Raw genomic sequence first — 18,146 nt, forward strand, 5'->3', positions numbered from 1 at the left:
CTCACAATGCTGATTCTCATATGCCATATATAGTTGTGGAAATTGTTGCTGCCCTCAGAAATTCCCAAAATTGAACAAACATGATAAGTGGCATGTTATTTGTCCTGTGTTTAACTCTTTGCCCATTCAAAGCCTTTCCTGGACTGAGATGTTGTCATGTTTTAGGCCTGCTCATTGAACAAAATGACTGGGTGTGCATCAGCTGCCTATTTAGCTACCCTTGGAAAACCCGACGAACTACTCTGATAGTCTTTATTGATATACTGAGATGTCATGATTGATCATTAAGGGTTCAGGGGAGGTTGTCAAATGTTGTCTTTATGGAGGAAAGACTTTAAGATGCAGAAATTAAGGATCATCACACACAGACCTTGAGACCAGTTAGCCAATCCAGTATCACGGCTTCCCCTGCTGGTACTGCAACTTCTGCATACGTGTCCATGTCATGCTTTGAAAAGGCAAAGTGTGAACTGGACACAGTGGACTGGTATGTCTATTACATGCTTTGCCATGAAATTGGGTTACAATCAGTCAGCAATTCTTTGGTGCTAGGGAAAATCTGTATTACCCTACTGGCTGGTGAATAGGTCTTAGAGGTTGTTGGCAGTTGTTGGGTGTAAGTGGTTTCAAAAATGGTGCTTCACCAAAAACCTCTTTGTGTGCAAACACAAACGCTAACTCTCTACAGAGTAGTACTGACCCTTATTACTAAAGTGCAATATTAGAACAGAAACAGGGAAGGTTCTCATCTGAAATAAAATCTGTGCCTTACTGTTGAAATCAACAAACTAAGAAACAACTTTTAGGCAAGCAGCTACTGTTTCCCCTTTGCATTGTACTCTTCGCAGTATCACTACTGCTTTGCGAGTAATTGGTGAGTGTTTTCAAATGAGTCATCGTCTTCCTTACAATTAATGGCAAGTAAATTTCTCTAAATTCACCTAGCAACAGCAAGCAATCCCTTGCCAACCAGTCATATTTTTGATGTCCACCCAGCTTTTCACCTTCTTTTACCGTTGTCTGACAGCCCTGAACATTACTGTATGTTATGTGTCTGTACAACAACTTGGAGACCAGTGTATATAATGTACACCGAATAATGATGACAGTGGACTTGTACATGACAAAAATTTACTGATGTACTGGTCAATGAAATAAATGCTGTTTGATACTATACATAGATCCGTCTCATCATATTAGCCGGAGATGTTGTATTTTAAGAATGATATGATTTTACCAAGGAAAATATTAAAAAGCAAGATATGTTCATCCAGCTGCACATAGTTTGAAGACAGTTAGCTCTGCTGATAAAGAAATTTTAACATTGCCAGCTAACCAGATCAACCCTGGAACAAAACAAGATAGACTTGAATTTGAATGCGTGAACATTGTCTAACATTAGCCAAAAGAAGGGCAGCTCAGTTTTTTGGTTTTTGCAAACAAGCCTCTATGAACTTAATGCACTGCTGATGTTGACTGCCTTGAAATAGAAGTCATCTGCTTTGGACTACTTTGCATAGTTTAACTTTGAGCTTCTCTGCAGAAAAATTCCACTTACTGCTGACTATAAAGTGATTTAATATGAGTCAGTGGATCCAATTGAAGGGATGAGCTAAATCCCCACAATTATATGTTAAGTAATAGCAAGCTGTCTTAAGTGTTCTAATCTTGCTCTCTGGATCAGTGCTTTTGAAGTGCAGAAATTTGTCAGCTTTGTGCACCAGTTCATTTAACCCTAATCTGTTGGAGTATTGACTGCTCCACACAAAAGGAATGTTTTGTAGGCAGTAAAATGGCAGGAGTCTGCTTTATATTGTTCCGACTAAGCAATCAAGCTTGCTTAGCAAACCAGTTCCCCCTTCAGCAGTTCTTTTTATTGGATTAAATGATGTGCAATAAAGGCAAAACACCAGGGGGAGTACAGAGAAAAACTAACCCTCTGAGAGTTGTTGTGAATGATATAGACTAACCTATTTGATGCCGTCTCTTTGTCATCAAATGTGTAAAATCAGACATGCAGATTAATATCATTGGGCATTTTGTTTTTCTTTTTAATGTTCTGGGCCTTCAAGAAAGCTCTCATGTTCCAAGAAAATGTGACCAGTACGTTTTCAAAGAGTCTTTGATGGCACAGAGTGCTGCTGGCACAAAGACAGACAACATTGGATAAGATGGAGGGAAGAAAAAAAGAGCAAGTGGGATGCATCAGGGAGTTCAGAGAAGAAGCTGTATGCCAGGAGGAAGTGACAGTGTCATGGTACCAGTGAGGCCATTCAAGATCAGAATCGGTTCTGACCCATTTCCCCTCCATCATTCCGGTTCTTTGTCTTCATTTGTCTGCCTGTTGGTTACACTAAACCCTTTCACAGAAGATGCAAGGAACGAGGTGGATTTTTTTGTGTTAGGGTATTAGCCTCTGTCAGCCTAAATAGGATTTAATTGGGGGGAAGTTTGGTCCAACACAGGCTGGATTTTCTAGACATACACACACACACACACAGGTGCCAACTGACCCTGCTTTGACTTCTTTCATCCAAATAAGCTTCATCTTGATATCACCACCATATCTGTGCTTTCTTCCCTTTTCTTTTGAAGACTTTTAATCTCTTCTCCTTGTTTCTTCCCTTGTCCTGTCCTGTCTTTCCTCTGTTTTGCTCTCTGTTCTTTGCCTCACAGGAACATAGTTACTTTCTTTCAGCCTTCTAACTTTAAATGTTATGTGTAAGGATCATAAATGTGTATGTGCATGTTGGAATGCTTAAGGCTGGATTTCCAGATTCCAGCACTGCTTCATGAAGCTTTAGTTCTAGGGGGAAAAATGTATTTTTTTTACATTCCCTCAAAAACTTCTGTCACTGACCCACAAAAATGCTTGCTGTGTTTTTACTGCCTCCCTTTTCACTGAATGTCATTTAGTGTTCATTTGCTAAATCACAGAAAACGTGTTAACATTACAACCAACTAAACCAACCACAGGATAGTGTACATTTTGGAGACTGACCTTTAAGGCAGCCTTTGACAGATGGCTTTAAAGTTTGCTTTATATTGTTAATCACATTGAACTTTTTGTAGGTTCCATTTTATTTGTAGATCAGACTTTCTGTTGTGTCAACTATTCTTTAAAAATGTAGAAGGGCAGTAGAGCCTTTAGCTTTCAGGTTCCTCTCTTGTGGAACCAGATTCTGGTTATGATTCGAGAGGTAAGAACCCTCTCTTGTCCTTTTTTACATGTATCGCACAGCAGGAAGTAGTCCACTTCCGAAACCTTCTGACCACTGGAAATACAGTAAAGGTGCTGCCTGGAGAAAGCATGCAGCAGACAGCACACACAACATGCTCTTGCTAAAAGTTCAGTTCTGTGCTCTTTGAACATCAGTGCTGTCTGAAATGACATTCACCTTGTGTTAGGGATCTGGTAGGTTAACGGGGTGTCAGACATTTGCATTACGTAGCTAACATAAAAATTAATTTGTGCATTTGTAAAAACTTGGATCAGGTCACCCTCTGCCAGCATTATGCTGCTACAGGCTCAGGCTGCTGGGGTGAGAACCTCTCTCACCCAACCTACTGCATGTTATTAACTTTAATGTTTTCTGTCTCCTGTGATTTGTGCTTTTTTCCTGTTTCTCCGCTCTCCCTACTTCCTGCCCACTGTTGCTGAGTGTTTGCTCATAGAGGGAAAGATTGGATCATCTGGTTTGTATCTATAAAGTTTCTTTGAGGTCACTATTGCTGTGAACTTTTGTTACATGAACAAAGCACTAATAAAAATCTTACAGCTTTAGGGCACAATGTCACCGTCACCTGGGGGGGGGGGTCCACTTGGTATTCCTTTAGGCAGTCTAGGAATTAATCTCCATGAAAACAGGTATTGACCAATGGGCTGCTCGGTTCTTGGTGATGTGGATGACTTTAACATATATCAGTTTCTCATTTTCTGTCCTTATTATTCTGGCATGTCAGTGTAAAATAGTCCAAACGGGACCTTTAACTTTATCTTGAGGGAACCTCTAATGCATTGGTCTGAATATGTGATGATCATAAATCATCAAATTCAAACTAAAGGTCAGGTATTGTAACAATAGTTCCCGAGTTCTTTTTAGCAAAGTGTCCAATACAAGCGTAATCAACTTAAGCAGCTCAGACTGAGGCTGTTCCGTGATGTCGTTTATTGCTGCTGCTGCTGCAGTGCTCGGTAGCCTTTTATGCAAAGCGCGGTCGCAGTCGCGCGGGCGCGCACAGCTATATCCTGTGACTGAAAGCATCCCAGCTTCATTCACCGCGGAGATCACAGGACCGCTGGGAGCTGCCATCAAACTCCTCAGAGCGGAGATAAAGGCTTTTGGTTCTTTTGCGTTTTCCAGACAGACCTGCCCTCGGTTTGTGAGTTTTGACAATTTACCAACCTGAAGTGCCAACACGCCCAAACGCTGCAGAGGGCACAAATGGGTGATTTTTGAAAGGCTCATACTGAGGACAAAATGATGGATATTCCTGGATATGTGAATGCAAAAAATGCCTAATGCTTCCATCGGCACCTGTTCTGTCTAGACCAAAATGAAAAGCAACTGGACATACACTTGATGTCAAGTCTGATTGTGTGATTTCCTTTAAACTTCGGACCTGTGGACGAATATCGGTGGGATCCTAAGATTTGTACTTTTTTATTTTGTTTTATCTTTTTAAAACTTGGACTCTCATTTTTCGCGGTCACTTAAAAAATAATCCCTTAAATCTCTTTGGCAGTGACTTACACCGCGTGCAGAACAAGCAGAAGTTTGCTTCAATCCTTTTTATTTCATTCGGGATTTCGCAGCTTTTTCATTAAAACTGAGGAGGTATTCTGTCCTCCCGAGGGATGATGAGAGCAGGGAGCGACAGCCCGGCTCCTTCGGTGGATTTTCGACCTATTCTGGTGCCTATGCAGTGGATCTGAGAGGAGATGAGAGCCGCAGTCTACCACATCCTTGCCGGCTACCTCTGCGTGTTACGCACCGTTGCTCAGGTGAGCTGAATCAAAACACTCTGTGTTTAATCTTTTCTGCTGCGTGTTGTGATATTTTTACTCGCAGCTATTTAGCTTGTAAACAAGTAATAGAACTCACAGAGACTCAGTCCTGAAGGTTAACGTACTGAATACAACAGATGAAATCTAGTTTATTTGCGTAATTACACACGAGCATTAATCTTACGCACAGTTACCTGTTTGATACATTTTGAAAACCCGCCACCGAGTCAGCTTGAAAGCCAGCTGCAGATAAGTAACGTTTGCGTGATCGTGATTTACGCACCAACTATGTGTTCCCACCCCCAATAAACCCACCCCCTTCATTCCCACAGGAGTCTCCTCTCCCTCAGGAGCTTCTGGAGCGGCTCTCTCGCAGCGAGATCCGCAGCATCAGCGACCTCCAGCGGCTGCTAGAGATAGACTCCGTAGGTAAAGCACTTCATTATAATACAAGTCTCCCACAGCCACAAGCTGGATTAATGATCCTTACAGAAAAATGGGGTTATTCATAGAAAAATCTGTTCATGTGATGCCTGTGACAGATTTTTAATAAAATATATGAAGAAATAAATAAACATGGTGCAGATAAGATCAGACGTGTTTTTTAAAGTGATGTGAAACATAATGCCAAGTATGCAATTTTAATCTCTTCAGGGAAGTAATTTTTAACTCTAAGAGCACTGCACAAGGCTACATCACGTTTGTGCTTGTGATCAGTGTCAGGGTTTCATGCACCAAGTGGCAGCAGACATAACTTGGGGCCAAACCTCTGTAGCATTTAAAGCTAAATAGTAGGCTACAATTTTTTTAATGAAATTTGAAAAGTCACAGGAAGTTACTGTAGAAACTCATATTTCTTTGCACCAGATCAACACTTGTGATTTTTTTAATCTATCTTTAATCTACTTCTGAAATTAGGAGCAATGCACATGTTTGTCTTATTTTAGCATGTCATTGAAAAATGATGTACCTTTAGTCATACAAAGATCCAAGCAGGCCTTAACTTGACTGAGTAACAGATAAACATCAGGCACAGGGAGCTTAAATGTGATAGTCACGGCTGCTTCCCTCCCTGTCAGTGCCTTGAAAGACTCTGACTTGAGGAATTAGTTGCATCTGGTTCAAGATTCTTTGTCTTCTCATCTCACCACTGGATGTTTCTCAGAAAGACCAGAAGCAACTTTTGTTTTTCTTAAAAAAATCATCTGTATCTTTTCTGCTCTGCTAGCAGCTGACTGTGTAGCTGAGATCACAAAAAAGAAGGCTTTGTGTGCAGTTCAATCATAAACAGTCTCCAACTTTTGAAGAAAAAAAAAAAGCACCGGCGTTTGCCTTCAATAAACACTGATGTCTGTGTTTATTATGCAGGTAATAAATCTGAGCAGATTGAATCAGTGAGGTGAGACAGGAGGAAATAACTGTGGCATAAAACACACTTTATTGCATCCACTCATCCACATTTCAGCCAAATAAACTTTTTTTTTTTTTGCTGCGTGAACTTTTTTCTTATTTTTTTCTGTCTGCAGTGCTGAGTGGTGCCACCATTAATCCTGGCATCATTGAGATGCAAATGTCGAGGGTGACGGCTCCCCGGCTCGGTGGGGGTCAAGTGGCTCACTTCATTATACTGTTGTCATGCTGCCCATTATTGGTTTGAGAGGAGGGCTCGCTGGAAGGCTGCTGTGTTGCTATGTATAATTCATGCTCAAATTCCTGCATGTCAGGGCGAGAGAGGGAGACACACAGGCTCAGAAAGAGAGAGAGAGAGAATGAGAAAGAGAGAGAGAGAGAGAGAGGGAAATGTCGAAGGTGGACTTTGTTGTGTTTTAGAAGCACATTGTATATGTAGGCAGGCGTGTGTGTGTGTGTGTGTGTGTGTGTGACTGTTTGCATGCACATATGGCCTCAAGAATGAGGAGCGCACGCAGACATCTACACGGTGACCAAAAGAAGCATCAGGCTTGGTATTCAGGATCAAATTAAAAGAGTCCTGCCTAGACATCATTTACTCTGATTTCCTGGAACCTTGCTCCCTTTTTCCACCCACACAGACACACAAATCTACACAAATCCACACTGCACACACAATCTTTGCTCAGAATTTATTGGCTTTAAACATGTCTGTGGGTATCCTGTGGTTTGGAAGTACTGAATGGCTTGAAGAATCTGCGAAAACTGTGGATACATCTCTAGAAGGCACACACACACAAAGCTAAGATTTAAAACTAAGCCTTGAGGGCAAGATTGGCTAATATAAATCTTTATGCCATAAATCATCAGTTATTAACTAAAGAATATTATCCACTTTAGGAAAGTTTCCGTAAACTGGATGTTTGTCTAATCTCAGGTGTAGTATTGTCACAACCTGCCAAAACCTTGCACAGAAAAATAAATAAATAAAAGATTAAACTAAGCTCACTACCACACATTACTACCACCAAACCAAACTGAACTGACAAATACAATTTATGGCCAAGTGTCAATGAGTGGCAGAGTTTCCAAGATTAATTGTAGATAGAAGATGTTTCTGTGTTTGTAGGAATAACTCTGGGTCCCTCCTCTTCATGAAACCATTCGTGACTGGTGCTTGGTAACTCAAGGTTTCAGCTTCCTCCACAGATTTCCTATTGATCTGAGGTCTGGAGACTGGCTAGGGCCCAGGGGTGTTGAACTCCAGGCCTCGAGAGCCGGTGTCCTGCAGGTTTTAGATATCACCCTGGGTCAACACACCTGAATCAAATGATTAGCTCTTTGCCAGGCCTCTGGAGAACTTCAAGACATGTTGAGGAGGTCATTTAGCCTTTTAAATCAGCTGTGTTGGATCGAGGATACATCTAAAACCTGCAGGACACCGGCCCTTGAGACCTGGAGTTCGACACCTGTGGGCTAGGCCATTCCACACATTAATGTGTTTCTTCTTTATCCACTCCTTTCTTGCCTCTGTGGTATATTTTGGGTCATTGTCATGCCAGAAGACCCATCGATGACCCATCTTCAGTGTTCTGGCTGATGGAAGAAGGTTGTAGTCCAAGATTTTTCCTGTCTTTTGGCCTCTCAATGCGCTGCCCAAAACATAACATTTCCACCTTTGTGCTTGATGTGGGGATGGTGTTCTTTGGCTCATACAAAGCATTTCTGTTCATCCAATCAGATTCTGGTTACATCTTTCATCAACGCCTCAGTTTATAAGTTTAATGTAATTATTTTTCTGGATTTTTAGTTGATATTCTGTCTACTATCAAATTTCTTTGTAAGTGAGCAAACATAAAAATTCAGCAGGGAATCAAATAATTGCTTTCTCCACTGTACATCTAACCAGTAATAGAAGCAAAAAAAGTGCATTAAAGTCACATAACAGCAAATAAATCTGTTAACTGTAATTCACAAAGAAGCTACTTAGAAAGTTCAAGTTTGCTTGCAATGTGATGTCATTTCCAACTTAACAAAATATTTGCTGTGTGTCTGGATTACATTCAAATGTACCTGGAATAGGCACTGAAACAGTTTCATTTGGGGCTCGTGTACATGCAGAGAACTCAGTAGCTCACTGACATCATAACTCAGAATAACCTGGTTAAACTGCTTCTCTGATCAGGAGACACTTGATAAAGATATCTGTAATGAGCAGCTTGCTGTAGCATGTAAACATGCCACCACTTTTCCTTCTTTTGTATTTTGGTCAGTCAGCTGTCAAGTTATCTTGATAAGGAGATTCATGGTCCCATGAGGATAAATTACAAATATTTTCTATTTTGGCTCGGCCAACAATGTGGTGCGTAAGATTTCATGAAACTTAAGGGACAACTTCTGATGTCCAAAGAGCCAGGATCAACTGAAGTGATGCATCATGGCCCAAGATTACAATAAATAGGTATTATTTTTAATTCTGAATCATGCAACGTTAGTCCAGTAGTGTCCAAGGATGGAAATGTGGAGCTGGAAATGAGCAAAATAAAAAATATCCAATATCACCCAAGAGAACATTTGTGCTTCTCAGAAAATGAACTTTATGCATGCATGTTATCCACAATAGTGCGTTAGTATGTGTCTGTGTTTTTGACACAAGGATCTTTGTTGTTAACATTTAGAGTGTGTATTGTCTCAGTATGCTTGTGTTATTTTGTCTCTGTTCAGAGAACGAGGTGATCGAGGAGACCAAACACAGCTACCACAAGGACTTCTCTCACAGCTTCCCCGACCTAAAGAGAGCACACACACATACCAGACACAGGAGGAGCACTGGTGAGAAACACACACACACATGTAGTCAGCTTGAGCCTCAGGTCCACTGGTTATCTAACTATTCTTTTGTAGTTTCCAAAAATTCTATATTGTATAACGTTAATAGGAAATACTAGTATTTGTATAAAAAGTGAACCATTGATGCAGGTTTGATCAGCCATGTTTGTTCACCTGCAGTGGTAGAAGAGGCCTTGCCAGCAGTGTGCAAAGTTCGGACAGCAATTTATGAAATTCCCAGGAGCCAGGTGGATCCCACATCGGCCAACTTCATCATCTGGCCTCCCTGTGTCGAGGTGAAACGCTGCACCGGCTGCTGCAACACCAGCAACATGAGGTGCCAGGCGGCTCGCAAACACTACCGCACTGTTAAGGTAGCTTTCTGTTGCTTCTCTCTATACATGTGACCACATGTGTGTCTGTTTCAGACTCTTTTGTGTTCAAAAGAAGCTTTGTTTTCACATCACATTTGGAAGAGGTAAAGATTTGCATATAGGGAGTCTTGGAGGTTACCAGGTAGCACAGGTCGACACTACACTGCACTGATGAGCACAGCTAGACCCCGGCATGCAGGGTTAGCTTTGTAATTGTTTCTTTCTGCTTCAAACATTCCTTCCAACAGAAACCTGTTAGGTAATGAAAACACATGCATACATTCACATATAAAACAAATATAACTAATAACTTTGTGCTGTCAAAGACATAATTCGGTCAAAGGAAAGAATAAGACTTTATATCAACACTGTACGTGCACACTTGCACTGCTTCAATTTTTGATATCCATCATTAATTCATTAATAAATTAATTTCATTTTAATCTTTACTCATTGCCATCACTTTAAACTTTTTCTTAAGAATCAAAGAAAATGAATATAATTGCCATAAACCAAAACTGTGTGTAACCATAGTGTTATTTAACATTTTCTGAACTGTAGATATGTTTATGGAGCTGGAGCCAGGCCAGGCTGGAGCCGGGTACACCCCGGAGTGGAAGAGCCATTACCAAATACCACAAATTTTGTATTTCCAAGTTTGTCATAAACCATTTCCTATTGAAGCCAGGCAACTGAGAGACTTCCCATAAGATGTGAAACTGACGAGTTAAAGTTAGGAAGAAGCATCCGGAAAAGGCTTTGTTGTATTTAGTAGAAACAGTCTTTTTATCATGTCTAAGTAATCTGCCATTTATCTGTTGTTTTTCTTTGTTTAAATTAGAGTCCCTTAATAGAGACTAACTGCATATGAAGTGCAAAATTGTGGCCAAGAGCTTTGGCACTCGCACAAAGTTTGTTTTTCATGCACTTTGGCACAATTTTTATTTCATTTCTTTCACAAGGATGTCATGAATTTCAAAAACCTATTATTACATTTCTCTAGTGCACTTGTCTGTCTCAGTGCATGCTGTATCTTCTTATATGTCACCTTCAACTTTCATTATGAGGAAGAGGACAAAGTCACAGAGGACTAAGACTGTTCTTTGGGGCGATTGTGGCTCAAGAGTTGGGTGTTTGTCTTGTAATCGGAAGGTTGCCGGTTTGAGCCCCGGCTCGGACAGGCTCAGACAGTCTCGGTCGTTGTGTCCTTGGGCAAGACACTTCACCTACTGCCTACTGGTATTGGCCAGAGGGGCTGATGGCGCAATATGGCAGCCTCACCTCTGTCAGTCTGCCCCAGGGCAGCTGTGGCTACAACTGTAGCTTGACTTAACCAGTGTGTGAGAGTGAATGAATAGTGGTATTGTAAAGCGCTTTGAGGGTCCCGAAAAGCGCTATATAAATGCAATCCATTATTGTTTGGTGTCTGACACATACAGTAGCCAGAGACAAGAGTTTTCTTCCACAGGGATATCCTGTGACAATAGAAGTGGTTCAAATTAGTTTAAGGGATATATTCTGTGTAAACATTTAGCAAAAGGCTTCTGTTCGTTGTCTTTTACTGGCACTGACCCGGAAAGTGTAGAAAACGAATAATGGCACAGAATGTGTAAATACGCAGCCACTTACTGGAGGTATACACTCTACACCTGCCAAAAACAATTACTCTCCCCAGCTTAACCATTGTGTGTGTGTGTGTGTGTGTGTGTGCGTGTGTGTGCGTGTGTGTGCGTTCGTGTGTGTGCCAGTGACTGAAAATCTGGCAGTGAGGTAGCACATGAACATAATAGCTTCCCTTTGATCTCATCCAGAGCTGGAAATAAGACTCAGTAAACCCCAAATGGTTCACAGTCACAAGAGTCCAAGTGGGAGCTGACCCAAGGAGTGTGTGTCTGTGTGTGTGTTTGGCACACAGGAAGTGCATTTATTGTACTTTTAAACTGTGCTGATGATGTTGATGTTAATAGTTACTTTAATAATATGAACATGAAATATTAATTTCACAGGTTGATTGGTTGATGTTTGACTGATAATCTGGGGTGAGAGGGAAAGACGTGTAAGAGTGTGCTGCCAGAGGTCAAGAGGGAAAACGTGAATAAAACAGGAGGGGAGGGCGGTTTGATACTCTGTGCTTTGGCCTGCTGAAACCCAATCTGAGATGAAAGGGCTCATCCTTTGTCTGCTCACAGAGGAAATCAAAAATAAAGTCACTCGCATGTGCTGAGATTCAGTGCTTAGAGGGTAAACGGTCACGACTACAACTGCACTCACTTAAAGCTAAAGGGAAGATGGCAGGGTGAAGGTTTAGGGGGTGTGTCCATATGTGAGAAAACAAAGAAAGAGCCTCAGTACTGATATATATATATGAAGACTACAGCAGGCTGGAAGTCAATCTGTAATGCCCTTTTAAAAGCTGCTGTCTTGAAATGATGTTTACTTGTTTTTTGAGAATAGACTGTATATAAAAGATGGATATCATCATTGTGAGATCACTCACTGCCATGTAAAGTTTCCACTTGAAGCCTCTGCTTTGTCACCTAGCTAACGTTCACAGGTTTGGAAGAACTACATCAGTAGACTGACTGAATGCATAACAACTGCCAAGTTGCCTACAAAAAACATCGATTTTTCTTACTAGAACTACAGCAGCAACTGTAGTGTAAGTCTGCAGGAAAGAACTATTAATTTAATAGTTGATCTAATCTAATCTAACTACTCATATATATAACAATTATAGCAGACCTCGACTATTTGAAGTGATGGCTCACCCCTTCTAGCATATTGTCAAGGTCTAGTCAATGTCATATGTGCTGTTTAGCTGCACAGCTGCTCACCTCAGCTGAACCTTCTTGTGGGTTTTTGTTTTTTCAAAGTCTTAGCTCTGCTATTTCAGAGTCTGTTAAGACTTGAAGCAAAGATGGTTGTGCAATTGGACCTGCCAAAGTGCAGACTTGGCTTGCTAACAAGGATGTTAGCATTACGCATTTACTGTGCTTCTGTGGTTCTTTTATTGTTTATGTAAGATAAAAGTATGTTGGGTGTGTATTTGTTCATGAACTAGAAAGACCCATTGCTACATGAGTAGCTAGGCTCGGGGCGCTAGTGTTGATGTCAAATGTGACACAAAACAGCATATGCCTCACTTAGTGTAAGTGAAATCAAACCTCCTATCAGTGTTCCATTCATTCTTCCAAACGAGATTACACACACCTGTGTGCTTGCACAAGTACAAGAAAGCATTTTATCTGTAGCACCTGTATCATACATAACCTGTCTCATTCTAACTTAAATAGCACTATCGTTAGGTAGTTTTTGGGATCAACAAACCTATATTGTTGCAAACATAAATTTAATCATGATTCGATTTTGCAGAAGTTTAGTACATGATGAAATTTACAATAGCTTCAAATAATAGAGTCTACATCAATTTAATGAACAAAATTATGTTAGATTGTTGAGGTAAAGAGGACAGAAAGTGGAGGAAACAGGAGATAAGTTTACAATAAAAAGTGAAATTTTAATGATGGTGGTCTAGTCAAACATTTACCAAAAAGGAGATACAAACATAACATCCACACTTGTCCAAAATAGTGATGCGCGAATCATGTTCACGTTCAATACTCGAGAATCACTTTACTGACTCATGAATCATGATTCACAAGCCCAATTGACTCACTAACTCATCCCTATTGCTGTTAGCAAACTAATTTCCTTAGTAGAAATATATGTAGCTTATAATTAAAATCGTGGGGGAAAAAAACAACAGCCACTTTCTTAACAAAAACATTTCTGCTCTGAACTGGAAGAAAAAACCCTGAGTAGAAGCTCACATCAAGACAATAGCTCCTTGGTTCACAGTAGCATCGCTCTGCTAACATGCTAACAGCACATTTTAGCTACTCACCCCCTCCCTTCCTGCGCTGAATTGTAGCGTAAGCGAATCACTCAGGACTCACTCACCCCCTCCCTTCCTGTAATGAATCATAGAATGAACGAATCACTCACTAGTCATGTCCAAATTCATGGGCTGGTCATGTCCAAATTCATGGGCCGGCCTTCGCGGTCTACGCGGGCCAGGGGGCTGTTCTTCGTACCGCGCTAAGTGAGTTAGCTGGATGAGATTGTTGACGATTTCGCGTGATCCTGGATCGTTCGGTTCCCCGAAGCCCATCCGGGACTTGCTGTCATAGCAACAGAGCCGTAAGCGTAAACCTGCTGGGGAGCAGGTTTACTTTATGTAAACAGGATTAGATCGCGGCCACGCAGGTATGTCCGCGTCATTCATACGAAAGCAACAGCGATATTCCACCACTGTTTCACCATAAATAAATAACATCAATGTAACTAAAGATAATGCAGCACTTGATCCTTTTATTGATTTCACACAGATACATACAGGTCATTCCCTAAAAAAGGGAATTGTACTATTAACATTCTATTACATGTATGTGATTATTACAGATGTAATTCATATTTCAGAGTAGTAATTGTAAATTACTTCGTGTAATCAAGATGAGAGACCACGGCTATAAAAGCGAAGGTGGATTTGGGAAGTCTGTCGCAGTCATATCCTGTCCGTTTACGCGAGCAACCCATTGCGGAAGGTGCAAGATTGATAAGGAGAGTTTTCAGAATTCAGCGTATATTGCGGGACAGACAGGATCCTTTAGCTCAGCGCGACAGTGTGCTCATAGAGAGATATCGATTTTCCCGTGAGGGTATTATTCACTTAACCAACTTGTTGACGAGGGGGTGCAGGACCACCACCTGTCTTTTTTTGCTCTGCCCTTTTCTTGGTTGCTGTTATGAACAAACAAACAGAGTATTCCAGGGTCTCTTTCCAAGAGACGACAAGCAATATAAGTGATAAATATTACCATTCTGTAGAATATTCTTATATTTCACTTTTACTTGTTCCCATGTTCTAGTGGGTCCTGTTGTGGCTCTAATGTGAAAGGGGATATAATATAACATATTATAATATAATATAATGTAATATAATATTGGATAATATGGTGTGATATGATAAATCTACCCTACCGCCTACTGGTGTTGGCCAGAGGGGCCGATGGCGCAATATGGCAGCCTGGCTTCTGTCAGTCTGCCCCAGGGCAGCTGTGGCTACAACCGTAGCTGCCTCCACCAGTGTGTGAATGTGAGAGTGAATGAATAGTGGCATTGTAAAGCGCTTTGGGTGCCTTGAAAAGCGCTATATAAATCCACTCCATTATTATTGTTATTATTGAATTACTTACAAGTTTGATTTGTCAGCAACTTTCTGCCAGCCCTCTCTCCTTGCTTTTGCAGCCTTTGCAGTGTTCCCTTGCGTTTTAATTAAACTCTGAAACTCCTGAAATCCCTCACTCAAGAGTTCTTGCTCTGCTGCCGAAAAATACCGAGCGCGCTCCTTCGACATTTTCGCCGACCAATCAAAGGGTTGCCGATCAATGTTTCTACTATCGATGCGTAGCCCCTGTTGGGCCACCCAGTGATCTCACATTACTTCATCCAGCTATACTAATCGTCAACAACAGGTGTGTTCGGGGAACCGGAATAGCGAGCTCAGAGTTAGCGCGATGATTTGGTCTTGGATGTTTCATTTGATCTTGGATGTAGTAAGCGACGTACGAAGCACAGGGCCCAGGTCCTCAGAAGTGCGTGTAGGCCGGAAGTAAACGGCTGGGGAAATTGGACGGTCTAGCCTTCTGATTAGCGTCACCGCTGTCTCGTTGGAGTTTAATAAACTCAGCCGTCTTCTCCTTGCTATCTAAAATATAACAGGACACTGGCGTAAATTCTCGACCGTGTCATACTCCTGTTTAATCAGTTTTCTGTTTGACGTTTAGTCAAAACCAAGGAGGAACCCACCAGGGGGATTAATAAAGTTTTATTTTATCTAATCTAATAACTTTAATCTCAGCCAAACCGATTTACTCACAAACAAACAAAACACTGAAAAAAGCCCAACAATAACATTTTTAGGTTGTCTAAGTGACTTATATATTACGTTTAACCTGAGTAGCAAAAATCCGCGGTGATCTGAAAATGATGTGCCGGGAGTTGTGCCGTTCTCGGCGGCTTCAGTGAACCTCGAGCTCCCAGCTAGCTATCGAGCTGGTGACTAGCAGACGTCTCCGAAAACGTCGAAGCACTTTTGCAAATATGCGATATCTTGATAAACCGAGCAGATATTTGATGTTTACACAGCTACATTCAAAAAAACCCAACTTGAGGCCCATACACTGGGAGATTCTCAGCTGTAGCTAATGACCACCTCCATTAGCTGTTTGAGAAACTCTTTGTCATGTTTTCTATTGAATATTTCTGGCAGACTAGTTTTAAACAAAAACCTTATAAATGTGATCTTAAAAATCCACTGGATGGCAATAGCTATGCTAATTTACAAAAGAACTGAGACTAAACTTTGATGTCAGATATGTTCTCCAGTAGTCAGTTCATTGTGTTTCCTATTCTTTAAAAACTTAATCTACTCAGCTTATAAATTTGATTAAGTTAGTACCTAGCACTAGTACTAGACAGCTAGTTTGGCTAGCAAGGTGCATCTGGTGCAAGGTGCAAGTTAGCATTTCTGATGCTAACTTTGACTAGAAAAACTCGTTCTAACCCAACACACTCAACAGAAAAGCAGAACATGCCTTAGAATGTGTTTTAGTGCAAGGGAACTTTGGGTAAAGGCACACAACTACCACTCAAGATAGCTACACAGAACTTATGTAATTTCTGTATTCCTTTTATTTTTCAAAGCTGGCAGTTTGACTGTACGAATTCATGCAGTGAGCTAGTTAGCGGGGGCTTGCCTATGCTAAAGAGTATTAACAAACATGCTTTAATTCATTTCTCAATAAAGTTTTCTCTCTGTCTCACTTTCTCTCCCCTCAGGTGGCGAAGGTGGAGTACGTGCGAAGGCGGCCAAGGCTGAGGGAGGTGCAGGTGAGGGTGGAGGATCACTTAGAGTGCACGTGCACCAATAAACGCCATATCAGCCCAAACTCAGACACAGACAATGGTGAGCATATAGCTGCGTATCTTTGTGTGCGTGCATGTGTTTGTGCATGGGCGTGGGCATGGGGGTTTAGGCTGGCTCACTTCACATGTTACGGCTCCTCTCAGAACTGATAACATCTGAGGCATTTACAGTGTTTTTCCTGCCTGAGTTAATTCTCCCTCAGGGCAGCATTTCCCTTCACACACACTAACCCATCCACTCACACACACACACATACATGTGTGCACACACACAAACATATGTTTCAAAGACCCCCATTCTATATTATTAAAATCTTTCCTACTCGACGTAAACAGGGGTTAAAAAAAACATTGTTGTAGTGCACAAAGGTTCTTAGAGTTTAACCATCCTGTCATCATGTGTGACTTCTGTTGAACTTGCTGACTTCCTGCAGGTCGTGCTTACATCAGCTGAACTTAAAGCAAAAAAATTGCAATTTAGATGTCCAGCGGTGGTGCAGAAAACAGTCCTTTGTGTGTGTGCGTGTGTGTGTGTGTGTGTTGTTATTCAGTCGAAGATAAAGCTAATGCTTTATGCTAATAAAAGAAGCTATCTTCATGTTCCTTTCTTGCAACAGGCATCAGGTGAAGAGCAGCAGACAGATGTAGGAGTGGAGGACACCTTGAGGATAATGATGTAATGGAAAGCAAGGACAAGCACCTTCTGCCTGTGACTCCTTTAACACCTGCCATCAAAGTAACAGTGAAAAGGTCTAACGGAGCATATTTTGTCCACGACCTTTTGGAGTTTTGATGGAGGATTACTGACTCACCATTTTCCAAAAAAAAGCAAAGCATCAAACTTCCACAAGTGAACTCCAATTTTTTTTTGATGGAGACGAGAAATGATGAGACGATGACAAAGCGAACTGACATTCTGGTTCTAGGATGTTGAAGGGCATATTGCCTGTATCCTGCTCCTTCTCCAGAGTATAAACCGCTCAGTGACTCGGATTATAAACTGGGGCAAAATCCTTTCTAGAAACAGTGACTGGGATTAGTTTTTGTACTCCAAGATTTACTCTTCCTCAGAAAAGCACTCACACACATGCACGTATATCCTCTTATTTTTATAACGTCTCGTTTTCTATTTCTATTGCTTATCAGTTCTTTTTCTGATATGTTACCCAAATAAAGAATGGATGGGAAATAATCCTTCTGACATGTTACTGATACTAATAAAATATTTATATGAAAACAAATTGGGTGTGGTGGTCAGAAAACAGCTTGCAGCAAACAGGTTTGTCAGAGAGTGACTGAAGGGACAGTAACACACACACACACACACACACATACACACACACACACACACGCACACACACACACACACACACACACACACACACACACACACACACACACTGAACCTTGGCAAAAGTGAGACTAGAAAACAGAAAAGCATGAAAATGCTGATTATGGAGCGGAATAGCCAACAGCTAACAAGTGATCTTTTTGTGCTGTTTAAAGAGTTGTGTTATTTCAAACAGGTCAAAGAAATG

General features: G+C 41.1%; 1 protein-coding gene across 1 annotated transcript; it reads left to right on the forward strand.

Annotated features, from left to right (window-relative positions):
• Nucleotides 1–4,282: 4,282 nt before the first annotated feature.
• Nucleotides 4,283–17,800, forward strand: pdgfaa (platelet-derived growth factor alpha polypeptide a). The gene is made up of 6 exons (XM_004569090.4): nt 4,283–5,005; nt 5,341–5,437; nt 9,143–9,250; nt 9,428–9,621; nt 16,522–16,648; nt 17,226–17,800. The coding sequence occupies exons 1-6, from the start codon at nt 4,943–4,945 to the stop codon at nt 17,234–17,236; spliced, it is 600 nt and encodes a 199-aa protein (XP_004569147.1). The 5' UTR covers nt 4,283–4,942; the 3' UTR covers nt 17,237–17,800.
• The last annotated feature ends 346 nt before the right edge of the window (nt 17,801–18,146 follow it).

This window comes from Maylandia zebra, linkage group LG6 (assembly GCF_041146795.1).
Source record: "Maylandia zebra isolate NMK-2024a linkage group LG6, Mzebra_GT3a, whole genome shotgun sequence".
In the NCBI taxonomy this organism is placed as follows: Eukaryota; Metazoa; Chordata; class Actinopteri; order Cichliformes; family Cichlidae; genus Maylandia; species Maylandia zebra.

Coding starts and splice junctions, on each gene's coding strand:
- pdgfaa (XM_004569090.4), top strand. CDS start 4,943: ATGAGAGCCGCAGTCTACCACATCCTTGCCGGCTACCTCTGCGTGTTA. Junction 9,251..9,427: donor CAGACACAGGAGGAGCACTG/GTGAGAAACACA, acceptor GTTCACCTGCAG/TGGTAGAAGAGGCCTTGCCA. Junction 9,622..16,521: donor AACACTACCGCACTGTTAAG/GTAGCTTTCTGT, acceptor CTCTCCCCTCAG/GTGGCGAAGGTGGAGTACGT.